Raw genomic sequence first — 14,774 nt, forward strand, 5'->3', positions numbered from 1 at the left:
ACTGACGTCAGAAAAATGGGTTTATAATATAAAACCATTCAAACGGGAAAACCAAAGGTCTAATCTATATAAAAAAACAGGAAACGAGAAACACTTATGAACCACATCAACAAACGACAACAACTGCACATCAGATTAATGACTTAGGACATGTGCAAACAATTTCAGCTGGTTTCAACGTTTTAAGCTACCCAACCTTCACCCTAATCTTAACCAATATTGTAACATATATATATATACTACCGTACCGTGAAGGAAGGTACTTCTTCTGTTACTTCTTCGTATAAAGACGAAAAGAAAATATCTATTTGCATCAAACTATCCCTATAAAATACAAGGTTGAGAATTAGATATTAATCCAAAACAAGGCCTGTACATGCGTTTTGATTATTCGCCCTATTTTCCTTTAAATTGAACACAATGATAAACATATCATCAGTTTACAACAAGGGTATATGGTGTATCATGATACATAGTTATCCTTGTTATTACGTTCAAATATCAAACATTTAAAACGAAAAGCTTCGATGACCAATAGAGCGATACATATATAAATAGCATGTCAAACATGTAATGAAAAGATAAATATGGTTTCGAGATAATTGGTAATTATATCCTACAAGATATTTACAACATAGAAATGTATTATAGGGCGTTTCTATTGCTTTTTTGAGTTGGCAATAGTTTTGTATTTTTGGCATTTTCTGTAATTTTCATAATCTTTAATAACCATTATTACACGAAATACCCTTTCAGATTATATAGATAAGTATATGAATTGTATTTATGTTTCTACGCTATCAATCAAACTGTTGTCTCTCCCAAACTGACTTCAATTGGTTTCTGGTGTTGCCATTGTTATATTTTCTGTTTAGTGGTGTATACATTGTTGGCATTTTGCTGTTTGTTTGTTTTAATTGAATTGTTTTTTTTCTACTTTTGACATTCATAAACCGGTTTGTTTCTTGATGCTTTTTTTCAGAAAAGAGAAATAATACAAACTTATTAAATAATGAATGAAAACGTATTCATTACTTTATGTGTGAGACTGATAAGCCTTTGTTTTGCAAAATCTGTTTTAGTAATCCTTCATAGTTGTTAGCTGGCCACCTTGTAGTAGTTATTGTCATTTCGTGCCTTTTTTCGCTACAACATGTAAAATATATGGTTTATTCGTAATAAAAGCTCAGTATTTCTTTAATGAATTGTTATAAATATTCTTTTATGCAATGTTAAGAATTTCAAAATAACATAACTTAACTAAATCTTAAATGAAATCAGTAGCAATTCATTTATCTCACTAACATGACTGATGCAATACTTCGTTTCTATGTTTCTGAATTGGGCTTATTTTTTGGTTCTATTTATATTTCAGTTCTTCAACGTTTCTACAATATGTTGACCTGCAATTATTGACGATAATTTAATTGTTAAAATGATGAAATACATTTTGCATGTGTCCCTATTTATTAATAAAAAAAACTAAAAAAACCCCACTTGTTTCATTTCCAGGTATCGTTTTTGCATTTTTTGCCATTTAAAATGTTTTGACAAAAGTACCATATTTAGAGATGGCCTTCTATAATATATCTAATGAGGATAACTATAATCCTCTTGATTTTAGTGCATATAACCAAAGAAAACAAAATAATAGTTTATTTTTGCGAAACCGAACAAATTTATTTGTTTCTCTAATAAATATAATATGTATGCATCACCTGCAAGGATTGCGGCATTTGCATCCCGTGACGTGTTCACGAACATCCTCTATGCACTCAAAATCTTAAAAAAATAAAATGGAAACATCTATCTGTTGTATATATTGAAACAGGATATACCTTAGTTATCAGTAAATAAAGTAACTGCAATTTTGGACGTTGTTTTCTCATATGTTGCTATAAAGACATCAATATCCCCAGATCTGTAGTATTTGTATTTGTATCCATCGAATGAGTTAAGCCTTTTCCAAATGATTTGTATGGTTCGTTTATATATTGTACTGTAATACCACTTGAAGAGGTTAGGGGGAGGGTTGGAATCCCGCCTACATGTTTTACCCCGCCACACAATGTGGTTATGTGTCTATCCCAAGTCAGGAGCCTGTAATTCAGTTGCTGTTGTTTGTTTATGTGTTACATATTTGTTGTTCGTTCATTTTTTATACATAAATTATGACGTTAGTTTTCTCATTAGAACTGTTTAACATTGTCATTTCGGGGCTTTTTATAGCTGACTGTGCGGTACGGACTTTGCTCATTGTTGAAGGCCGTACTTTGACCAAAAGTCAATGATTTCTGTGCCATATGGTCTTTTGTGGAGAGTTATTTCATTGACAAACATACCACATCTTCTTTTTTTATATAAAGCGTTCACATGTATGTTTCACCCTAAGTCTGGAGGCTGTAGTTCAGTGATTGTCATTGTCATATGATTGCTATATTTGTTTTTTATTAATTGTTCTGTTATTAATTAAAACGTTTGTTTTTCCAATTGAAGTGTTTCATATTTTTCATGTCGGGTACTTTTATAGTTGACTATTATGTATGGGTGTTTTTTATTGTTGAAAGATGTAGTACGGGTGCCTATAATGCGTAACATTCATTTTATTTAAAAACGGATGGATAGTTTTCTCCTAAGCAAGTATGCCTTATCTCCAGAGTTTCATATTAAAGATGTTTTATTATAGCCAATATTTTGAAGTTATAGGGTTCTCGAAAATAAAAACAATTACTTTTGGATCAATTACTTATGTGCACCCTGTCCTGAAATCACAATACGTAAAACATCATTTCTTTCAATTGTTAAACAATAACAAGTGCACTAAAATTAAGTATGTTTCCATACAGCAATCGTTACCTTTGTCTTTGAAACAGGTATACATTTGTTTCGTTTCCGCTAGAGAGAAAGCCAATAGGCACTTGCACTTTTTCTTTACATTCCTGTCAATACACTCTTCAAAACAAGCCTACATAAAAATACCAAATATATTTTCACATTAATCAAGTACAAATATGCAATTAGCATGATTAGTGCATGAATAATTTAAATATTCAGTTTAAATGAATAATAGAACACACCCGAGAAATTTATGGATTTTATGACTGGAGAATTCAAGGAAAGGTATCAAAAGTCAAAGCCGGGTACTTGGTGGCAGATCAATTTATTTTAGCCCTCCTCCTTTTTTTCCAAATGCGTTTTTTATAATTTCTATTAATTTGCAAAATACTGTGAACACACATATATTATAATCTCTATATAAAGGCAACAGTAGTATACCGCTGTTCGAAATTCATAAATCGATAGAGAAAAAACAAATCCGGGTTACAAAACTACAACTAAGGGAAACGTATCAAATATAGAAGAACAACACAACAACGGAATCACAACATTAAAATGTAACACACGAATAAACGAACTATAATATAACAATGGCCATTTTCCTGACTTGGTACAGGGCATTTTAAGAAAAAAAAATGGTGGTTTGCACATGGTTCTGTGGAATGCCAAACCTTCCGCTTTAATGGTAAGGCTAATTTTAACATTAAAATGACGATATTACGTGACAGGACTACAATGCAAATAACTGGGAGGACAGAGAAACAAACGAATAATAGCCAACAAAAGGTACCTGGTTAAAACAATTATACGCCATTAATTCTACCAGTATTTGTTAACTTTCTCTAATTGAAAACAATGAGATTTAAAATTTTATTACAAATCATTTGGTTACTGTTATTATGTATGTGTATACTATCAAACATAAAAGATATTTCTTACTTACATTAATGTTTTTAAACTTGTTACTTGGGTCACATGCTGTTGAACCAGATATTCTTTCTATTCTTTTCTGTAAATAGTGGCTATAAGTCAGAAGAGGAAGACATATTCTGCAATATTATTTTCACTGGAACACGTTTTACAGTGGTTGTTCCTTACAGAACTACGGGTGTAAACAAATGTCCCAACAGGAACAGCTATGAATTGTTTATAATGAAGTTGCTAAGGAAAAATCTGTTAGATAAAACGAATATATACGTTAACAACATAAGAAATATTTGTTCGTTTTAACTTAAACAGTTGTTTATCATGTTTACGTACTATGATCAACTCGACCCTTGTTACTATTTACTTATTGAAGATTTTCTATTTCAGTACCGGTTTTTATGATGTTCATGATGTTTCTGTTGCCCTTACTTTGTAATCACTTAAGCAACACGACGGGTGCCACATGTGGAGCAGGATCTGCTTACCCTTCCGGAGCACCTGAGATCACCCCTAGTTTTCTATGTTGTGTCGTGTGTACTATTGTTTTTCTGTTTGTCTTTTTTATTTTTAGCCATGGCGTTGTCAGTTTGTTTTAGATTTATGAGCTTGAATGTCCCTTTGATATCTTTCGTCCCTCTTTTATTTGCATTTTTACAATGTGAAAAATTTGCAGTGACAGACCCAAATAAGAAATGTATTTTTGTAACGCGATCTTCAAATTTTAAGGAAGATTATGTAATTGCGTATGCATAAATAAGATGCACACAAAATCATAGCCTTTATCAAATTCAGGATAAAAGCTCTCTCTTTTTCTTGTCTAACATATGTAAAAGAAAGCATGAAAATAAGGTAAACTTCTATCAATATAGTTATCTAAGGTACCAGGATTATAATTTAGTTCGCCAGACGCGCGTAAGACTCATCAGTTACGCTCATATCAAAATATTTATAGAGCCAAACAAGTACAAAGTGTCATTGTTTGTAAAATGAATATTAGTTTTGCAGGACCAGTAGATTTGGATCCGGACCAAAAAATGATTCAGTCCATCGGTCCGGCTGGTAAATGCACATAAAAGCTTAGTTCGACCCCTGCTTCCACATTCAAATAAGTCTCAAATGAGTCATGGATGTTTGTAATTTTAGCCAGCCAAAATCGTTTAATGTACTATACCATAATATACTGATAGATAATAAATAAAGGCAACAGTAGTATACCGCTGTTCAAAAATCGTAAATATATGGACAAAAAACAAAATCGGGGAAAACAAACTAAAACTGAGGGATAAGCATTATATATAAGAGGAGAACAACGACACAACATTCAAATGTTACACACATAGCAACGGACTAAGCATAAGACAAAATCCGATGAAAATAACCAATATAACATCAAAAGCAAATACATGAATTTGGGATAGAAAAGTACCGTGACACGTCTTATAGTAATTTGAATTCACACTCAAATACAGGAGAAAACAAACGACACAACGGAAACACAACGTAAAAATGTTACACACACAGAAACGAACTATGATATAACAATGGCCATTTTCCTGACTTGGTACAGGACATGTTTAAAGAAACAAATGGTGGGTTGAACCTGGTTTTGTGGCATGCCAAACCTCGCACTTTAATGGCATTGTTAAATATAACATTAAAATGACAACATAATAATACAGGACTTCAATACAAATAAATAACAGAACGTATTAGGCAAAGACAAACATGAATAATAGATAAAAAAAGGCATCAGGTTTAAATTTCAATACGTCAAAAACGCGCCTCGTCCACACAAGACTTACCAGTGACGCCCAGATATAAAAGTTCGAATGTCAAAAAAAGGTAATAAAACCTGACGAACAGTATAGATAGAACTATTGTGATCATCACATAAACATCCCAGTTAAACAAAAAGGAAAAATAATTTGTCGGATTTTTTATCTTTTTATATTCATTTAATTACAATCTAAGATTATTTGTTAGATATTAAGTCCTAATAAGGAATTAAGTACGTTAACAACATTAATTTATAACGATTTTTGTATTGTCAATTATGAGCAAAAACAGCTCACAAAAGGACAGACAGGCGATGGTCAAACAACAATATAAAAACACTACATAAACATATTGACACTAAAAAAGACCGAAAGACAAACAGTAGTACACAAAACACTACATACTAAGTAATATGAACCTCACAAAAAAAATCATGTGAGTTGCTGTTAAAGATAATCAGTTCTCACTCCACATATGACCTTCTCCATAATAGACCAAATGGTAAAGAAATAAGCAAATTTCAGTAAGCGTACGGTCTTTAACAATGTAAAAAAACTTCCACCTATATAGCAAGCTAGTAATTGCCCAGCCAGGACTTTCTTATGTTAATCATCTCAATGACCTTACCTGAATTAATGAAATATCCGTACGAAACCCAGTTGCAACAGAAATCCCACTATTTTCTAAATAAGGTTGCGAGCCATGCTCATGAATGACCAATCTAATACCAGCGTCAGATGCTACGTATGGAACATAATCGCTTTGATTAACGTTGATTAACATCTTCAATGCTTTAAAACAGATTAAAACATATATTAATATAAGTAATAGAAGTAACTTCTTATATGAAATAGTATGATTGTAACTCATACATTATAATTGTGCACACGTTGTTTTTAACCTAAGGATGTAGTTCGATTAATTTTTTTTAAAAAGCTATCAATTAATACATTGTAATAGTGATACTTTTAGTTAGAAGGGCATTAGTTGAACAAATTAAGCTGAAAATACTGATAGGTTACAGATTTTTTTTGATACATTTCATTTTTGTTTTTCAAATAGCGGGAAAAGAACTTACTCGGACTTCAACCTTTATTTGGTCACAAATCTGAATATAAAAGTCCTGTATATAAGCTATTGACGTCTCTCAAATAAAAAAAGTGGGTTATTAGGGGCAACTTGTTACTTGTATTAAAATTAGAAAATAAAACAGAAAAAAAAACAGGAAATAAACAAAAAATGTAATATCTGAAACGTGTAATGATCCAATGATTATGTTTTAACGTACATTGTAGTTGTTGAAAGGGTCTTTTCTTGTTTTGTCTATTTCAATGTTTTAGGCAGTATTTTTTTCGTTTTTTAACAAAGACATTTTAATTATGTAAGTCTTTTTTGCATACGTCCATTGTTACTGGTTTCAGGTATATTCGACTGTTATATCTAATGAGTGATAAACAAAACATTTCCTATAGGGAAAAAATATACCAACCAAACAGAGGGCCTGCACGTCTTGTGATGATTTTTTCTGTTGGAAATCTATAGCACTGTCCATAGTAGTTGTCAAAAAAGGGAACAAATACGCTGAGGTAAAATAAAAAAAACAACACATAAGTTACCGCAAATTGAATGGTTTCTTTAATCGTTTGGTAACTTAACCCTTTCTGATCCCATTGTGAAAAAAACATTGGTTGACAATGATCTAAGTTAATTATTGCAAAGATGAAACGTAAAAAACTTAATCAGATCTTTAAATAAATCGAAATACCTATTTGAAGTTGAAAATAGAGTTTCGTCTTAGATTTTGACTTTTAGTCAAATAGTATATGATATTGACTGATATGAGATTAAAGATTTACTTACCAACACTTAGGAAGATTTATTATGTTTGGATTGTTACATGTGTTTGTTATCATATATACCTTAATTTGCAGGTACATTTATTTGTATTACTTTGCCAAGTGTAGCTTTTTCTTTTTGTTCGACTGTGATTAGATAATTAATGTGTGTATGTTTGCACATCGTAAATCATATTACTGTTACTAACAGAACAATACCTTTCATTACATGGCCGCCCTTCGAAGTTGCAGTGTATCACAAAATCTGAAAAGTCAGCAGACATGTTTTTTATAGCTCTTTCAGTATAATTAATATAGTCAGGTATATAATCCACATAGCTCATCCTTAGCCTGAACTCTTCGTTTGCGCTCAATATAGGATCAACGTCCAAAGGCACTGCAGATAAAAGAAGTTTCATTGTATTAAAAGTGGAAATTATATCACTTAGTTTGTGTCGGTATGGTATTCATGTTATACTTTCTACAATGTTAAATGGCAGTAACACAATCACATATAAGCACAGATATTTTAACCATGTACAATTCTTCTCATAGGTAAAGATATAGGTTTGAATTGAACTGGATTTTAAAAATATTTCCATTGTTTGGAAAAAGACATATGACAAATTTATAAATTCTTTTAGTTATGGTTTTATTAGTTTTGAGATGATACCGATAGGAAGAGCTATGATATGTTTGAACTATTTTCACACTTTTTAGGTGGTCATATATCATTTTATATCTAGTGAATTTCGTCATAAGCTATAATACTAAACCACTATTACATAGAGATAATTATACATGAAGTTTTCTTCGAAGTAAAACATTGTTATAATATAGAGATACAACTTCTCTTATGTTACATGTTATCATATTTTATAACCTCAAAGCAGAAAAAAACACGTTACTTACAACCAGTAACTTCTAATGATAATAATACGTTCTGGATTGTATCATTGCCATTTATATTTCTTGTAGTACAAATGTAGACACCTGCATCTTTGTGGTCTGTACTAAAAATTGTCAGTGATGCAGTACTGATTTCAGAACCATTATCATAATTGTGATTATACTTGGATGTATTTTTACTAGTTATATTAATGGTTCTTTGTCCTTCTTGTTTCAACCACTGGACCACAAAAGGTACAGAACTGCCGGCCACTTCACATTTAAGAGTTACAGTTCCTCCATATAGTACATTGTAATTTGATGTCTGAATTGTAACATTCAGAGGAGCTGAAAGAATGCATGTTTAAATATAACTGACTTGTAACGACCATATTAAAAAAAACTTAAAATAGGTACCGTTTATGTTAATAACAATTATAACGAGAGGCATCCACAATTTTTTATTATAACATAAGGAAATTGATGTAACAAGTATGGTATATTATAGGTTTTTTTTCTCATTCGTTTGGTACATTTGATCTTTTGATATTGACATTTGATAAAGGATTTCCGTTTGGAAATTTCCTTTGTGTCCGTAAATTGTTTAAATGGTGCCAGTAAACAAGATATTAACGAGGTAGTTACGGTTTTGCGAAATAAGTCAATAGGAATTTAAATCGTATCTGTGATGCAACTTTCAAAGTTGATATGAAGATATAGACACAAAAAGTTATCCTTGCAACACCTATCATATGTTTGTTTAAAAATGATATTTCAAGAGTATGTCTGTTAACCGACTCAGAATGTGTCAATTATCAGCATAGAACGAATCAAAAATTTGAAGGGACCTTGCTACTTATTGTATTCACAATGTATCACCATAATCTTTTACATCGCCTTTAATATAAGAATCGATGTCAAATGATGATGAATGTGTGCTTAGCATCTAGAGTTGAATATTCAATGCATATTAGTAACTCACTACATAAACTATATAGTTGTAAATGGTTCTTAAACCTGCATGTGTCAGATACTCATCATTGTTCGACTAGACTTTGCTTCATATTTATCAAAATCTTATCGTCAAATACACTCTTTTTACCATTCAGCAGCATTATGATGACGTGGTTAGTTTTTTTATTTGTAATGAAATGTATAGTAAATACACTAGTTGTTGTGAATTTGTTTACTGCTAAGGGTATAGACTGACCTTGTTTTGTATTTCTCAGATATTAGTAAGTGAACTTTGTATGCGGTTCTCTTTTTAACATCGTACATATAATTGTAAAGTGATATTTAAACAAAAAAACTTGCTGCTAAATGGTAAAATGGAGTGTGTTTGACTATGCAATTTTTGAAAAATATAAAGCAAAGTCTACTCGGACAATGATGGTTACTAGTATATAAAAACAGTGTGTACAGAATTTACTATAATGGTTCCTTTTCTAAATGATAAAGGTCTTCAATATAGATGTTTAATTTGTCATTTGATATTGTTATTGTTCTGATTTTGTATGTGTGTTTCGTTCACATCTTAATTCTTTGTAATTGTCTTTTACTAAATTTAATGTATACATATTTACCATGGTTGTTTGTGGTAGCTCCTGTGATGTTCCTCTAGAAGAAAAATATATTTTTACAAGTTGGCATAGTCCTTTCGGAAAAATGCACCGTAATACTGGATACAAATAGAATACTACTTTAATATTTATCATCTCTATGGTTCAAGAAAATAAATCAGAAAAAAACAGAGTTACGTGAAAGAATAACTGAAATCGATAATTCGAATGACCACCATCACGGTTAGGTTTTCGGCTACGATACAGTCTAAACTAAACTCATAAGTGATATATTTCTCTAGTCTTCAATATCATTAGATACCAGAAAAGCTGTCTTATCGACAATTTGACAGGTCGTATCATATTCCTGATTATGACAGTTTGAATAAGTCTGGATTTGCATATGATTAAATGCATAGCATGAGACGGTTATTGCACTCAGTCGCGCTACTTTTAAATTGTATTTACTTATTCTTACTTAATCTATGCGATTTAAAGGCCTACACGTGTTGTCATTATTGTTTCTATATTACGCGACTTTAATTAAGGTAGCGATTGTAGATGTTAACGCCATTTGCCGTGTATTCAAATTTACATTCAGGGTTCAAAATTGGCAAGGTAACACTTAATTTACATAGTCTATAAAAGCAATTACGGTATATAGTGAGGTACTTTTAATCTTTAATGACTCCATGAAAAATTATCTGATCATGCATGCATGCTACATTTTCACATTCAACAATTGTCCTAACATTCACTAATGATCATGTCCAATACCAAATAGTCAATTATAAAAGGTCTCTCACGATTTATAACAAGATCAAACTAATCAGAGTATTGAAATTTTCCAAATTCCTTTTCTAAGTTATTCCGTTACGGTAGTATCTGGTTTAATTATGAATATGTGAAAATATATACAATGTACTTGTGTATCAACGAAAAGAAAACAAGAATATGATATACAACCTGTCCGCTATTGCCTTTGCTTGTTGATGCTTTCTCAAACTGTTTGTCAATTTTTGTACGTATTTTGCGGTGTATGTCAACCAGATAATGAGCCAATCTGTCTCTGTCATCTGCCATTTGTTTCATCTTTGAATAACTCACTGGATTCAAATTACAAAATGACACTGCAGGAAAGTAAACTTTCTGGTACCGGATAGAAACTTTAGTATTCACTTGTTTGCTATAAAATAAAGTAATCTTTGTGATAATGAATGTACACCGTAGTGTTTTTTTACATATTAACTGTTAAGGAAAGTAAACTTTCCGAAAACGGACCGAGACTGTTAGTGTTAACCTTCTTACTGTACAAGGATTAAACGTTCTGGTAACTTATATACTTATATGATTTGCCTACTGTTAAAACAAATAAATGTTCTGATGTCGGACATATACTGTATTATTTACATTCTAACTTGATCATGTTGATAACTGCGAAACTAATAAACATCCTGGTAACGGATAGATAATTGAGTGTTTACTTGATTCACTTGCCAACTATTGCATAAAATAAATGTTCTGGATAAACAAAAGTATTAACTTGCTAACCTAAAAATAAAATAAACTTTATGGTAGCTGAAAAAGACTCTAGTTTATATGTACACCTGCATGCTGTAAATTAAGTCCAATGTTCTTATTTTGGATATAGACTATGGAATTTCATTGTTTAATACAAAATAAAGTTAATATTCTTGGTTCAGCTAGCTATACATTACAACGTTGCAAAAAGACACTGAAGGAAGTTAACTTTCTGGTACCGGATAGTGACTTTAGTATTCACTTGTTAACTGTATAATGAAGTAAATTTTATAGTTATCGATGCCCACTTCAATATTTACTTGGCTACTAATACTTTTAATTAAATATACAATATCAATTCAATGTCGGAAAAAAAAGGCCAATTTTTATTATTTCATGCGTGAGGGGATGGGTTTTGATTGCAAGCATCGTTAATGCGTAAATGGAAGTGCAAACATATTTTTATATCGAAAAATGCAACAAGAACTGTAAATAAAGAAATAGTTTATAATAATTATTTAAGTTTATACATGGAAGTTGAAATGGCTACAACGTAGATAAGTGCTTTAGATTTATGATTGACTATATTTGCACTTCCCCTCACGCATTAATGATGTCCCTCAGAACCGACCTCCCCAAGTAGTGGGAGATATTATGGAGATATTATGGACATAATTGTGCAAATCGTGATACAAGCATGAAATTTGGTATAAAGATTGACTAAATGATACTAAAATAAAATCCGCTGCTGGCCAGAAAAAAAAATCATTTTTTCAAGATGGCCACCACACATTTCGGAAATGGCGTCATTACAAATTGACAATTATTCGTTAATCCTTTAAAAGGTGCATTATATGTAAAATCCAATGTTAGATTTGATAGAAAGTAAATGGCAGTTCCTAAATTACGACTAGACAATACATTGATGAAACTAAAGGTGACTTCCGATTTTTATACTTTCAAGCAACTTTAAAAAGGGATGTGTAATCCAATGTAAGTTATGATAAAACGTTTAAAAACGTTCTTAAGTACGTCGAAACAACACATAAATGAAGAAAAATAGTGACTTCCGGTTTCAAAATGGCGGCAAATACGTAGAAAATATTTTTATAATTTCCATCAACTTAACAAGTGTTAACACTCTTTGTTAAGTTTAAATGCCTAGTTTGGTTAGAAAGACAGGTTGCTTATTTTATAATTATCTGATGGTTGCCTATACAACAACCCGTACAAGGAAGGCCAGAATGGTAGCATCTACAGTTACCAACACAGCTCGGTTTTCGGCTCCGCATTTCAAAATTTTCTGACACGAGGATGCAACGGCAGTCAAAGAAGTCCACTTTGGTTTCTAACTGTCATTGATTCTTTCTTTCATCCATCCACAGTGTTCCTGACTTGGAACACGTACCTGTCGAATACATGAATCAGGCTGAGCCCAAGCAACTCCTCCTTGATATACTTCTCTTTTGATGTGCTCTTGTAAGCGGAATTGCATCACAATGCCGCTGCTTCCTGGCAATCAATTCACATCGTGCCTCACTCCATACTTAAGCCTAAAAAATACATCTGGAAAACCTTCTCATGACAATTCGACAAAGTGCCACATCCACTAAATGCATTGACGAAAAGAAAAGCAGCTACACAAGGACCAAACGCATTTGATATGTCACGTGCAGGAAGCCATCAAAAGTCGTGATTCCTTCCATAACCTATCCGCAATTTGTTCTATCTAATTTTGCGATTGCTGCAATTCTTGATACTATTACATCTGTGTCAGTACTACCTAAAATTACATTTTACAACACTTTTCATAATCATGCCGAACATGGACAAACATTCGTGTATCTGCTTCTTCATGATTACAAGGGGATAGATAGCAAGTATCTTTATTGAAATTGCAAAGAATATTTTCACCATGAGTAACATACACATTTGTATTAGTCTCTTAAGAAGCAATTTTGTCAGCAAGAAACTTGAACAATTTCGTTTTGTTGTTATCTTCACAGAGAAAACTACTCCATTCCCTTGGTGTTCTACCAGAACCAACACCTTTCCATCTGTCACAAGAACCTTGCCTTTGTCTTGTCACAGTCTTTAAATTATTCATTTAGTAAACATCAAATACAATGTCTACTTTTGAATACTTATCGATGCAAGATTTTACATAAGGCAGTATGACATCATTAGCATAATCATCAAATATTTTTGCCCAACTTTGTGACCTGGAATTAACCATTGCTGCCCCACCAACGATAAATGCGTCCGAATTCGGATCAGCAAATCGCAGAATGTTTCAAGTAAACCCATTTGCAGCGATTTAATACCACTATTTCAAGTGACATCCTGATATAAAGACGGAGCAGTTTGGTTTCTATGGATAAAGAAATATTCCAAGTAAAACGGTCTACTGTGACAAGAAATGAAAAGTCTAGAAAAGATATGAATTGCTTTTAAGGTTCTCTAGCTTTGTTTTTGACAAAGACGTTTCCAGTTTCATTTTGCGGCCAAAATAGGAAGTTGTTCTTTTTTATGTGGTTATAAAAAGCAGGTTTTCCTTCGTTTTGCATTTGCATCTTCGTATTGTTTTGACCAATATCTTGGAGTTTATTTACATATCTTACCTGTTTCCGAATCAACAATTTTCTAAATGAAGTATTTTTTTACAAATCTGACGACTCTTCTAGAAATGAATTTCCAAATTCGTTCATACTTGCAAAGCCTTTAAAGCTGTTTAAAGAAATCTTTTTGTGTTTTCGTAGAGTCTTCATTATTTCGTTGGTCTGTTTTAGAATGACCCAAACCACTAGATCTTTCAAATTATTCTTCTAGTATACTGACTCCTGGTCCAGCTACCATCCATTTGTCTAAATGGGATCTTCGGTTAATCCTATGGCACCAATATCGCCTTTCACAATTGCATTATTTTGTTTTTGTGCCTGATCAATTGTGTAACAAGAAAGAAATTTACTGGTCTTACGTACAGTAAAATTATCATTATTAAATTCCATTGTCACCTGTGGGTGATGTTCGGGAATGGAAGTCATATCTCGTAGATGAGTCGGTAACGATCGAGCATAATTTACACGATCAAGACCTAAAACAATACGCTATCATGCGTTATATGGACTGTCTAACTCATGAAATGAGCATAATACCAAAATCAGAAGAAGTTCTTAATTTATAATTGAACGCCAGGAATTAAACTGTGGTCGAGATGACTCTATTTATTTACACCAGTCTTTTAAATCATTGAACGTCACAGAGTCATGACATAATTATAAATTCTGAGTTTAGCTTTCATAATCTGAAATTAACAATTTTTAAGCAAAATACATGCAGTTGTCTGATGCGCCTGTCTAGTCCTAGGTACATTTGAACATACATAATAAGAATCTACCGTACTTGGTGTTGCACTATTGGCTTCAGTAAG

General features: G+C 31.9%; 1 protein-coding gene across 1 annotated transcript; it reads right to left on the reverse strand.

Annotated features, from left to right (window-relative positions):
- Positions 1 to 1,031: 1,031 nt before the first annotated feature.
- LOC139494343 (degenerin-like protein asic-1) lies at positions 1,032 to 13,451 on the reverse strand. The gene is made up of 10 exons (XM_071282510.1): positions 13,361 to 13,451; positions 12,698 to 12,856; positions 8,289 to 8,612; positions 7,596 to 7,773; positions 7,031 to 7,122; positions 6,169 to 6,332; positions 3,782 to 3,847; positions 2,857 to 2,965; positions 1,719 to 1,782; positions 1,032 to 1,146 (listed from the first exon to the last, which is right to left on the reverse strand). Exons 1-10 carry the CDS (start codon positions 13,449 to 13,451, stop codon positions 1,032 to 1,034), a joined length of 1,362 nt encoding a protein of 453 aa, XP_071138611.1.
- Positions 13,452 to 14,774: the final 1,323 nt, after the last annotated feature.

Source organism: Mytilus edulis, chromosome 11 (assembly GCF_963676685.1).
Source record: "Mytilus edulis chromosome 11, xbMytEdul2.2, whole genome shotgun sequence".
NCBI lineage: Eukaryota > Metazoa > Mollusca > Bivalvia > Mytilida > Mytilidae > Mytilus > Mytilus edulis.

Coding starts and splice junctions, on each gene's coding strand:
- LOC139494343 (XM_071282510.1), bottom strand. CDS start 13,451: ATGAATAATTTAAAGACTGTGACAAGACAAAGGCAAGGTTCTTGTGAC. Junction 6,333..7,030: donor ACGTGCAGGCCCTCTGTTTG/GTTGGTATATTT, acceptor TCTGTTTTAAAG/CATTGAAGATGTTAATCAAC. Junction 3,848..6,168: donor CGGATATTTCATTAATTCAG/GTAAGGTCATTG, acceptor CACTATTTACAG/AAAAGAATAGAAAGAATATC.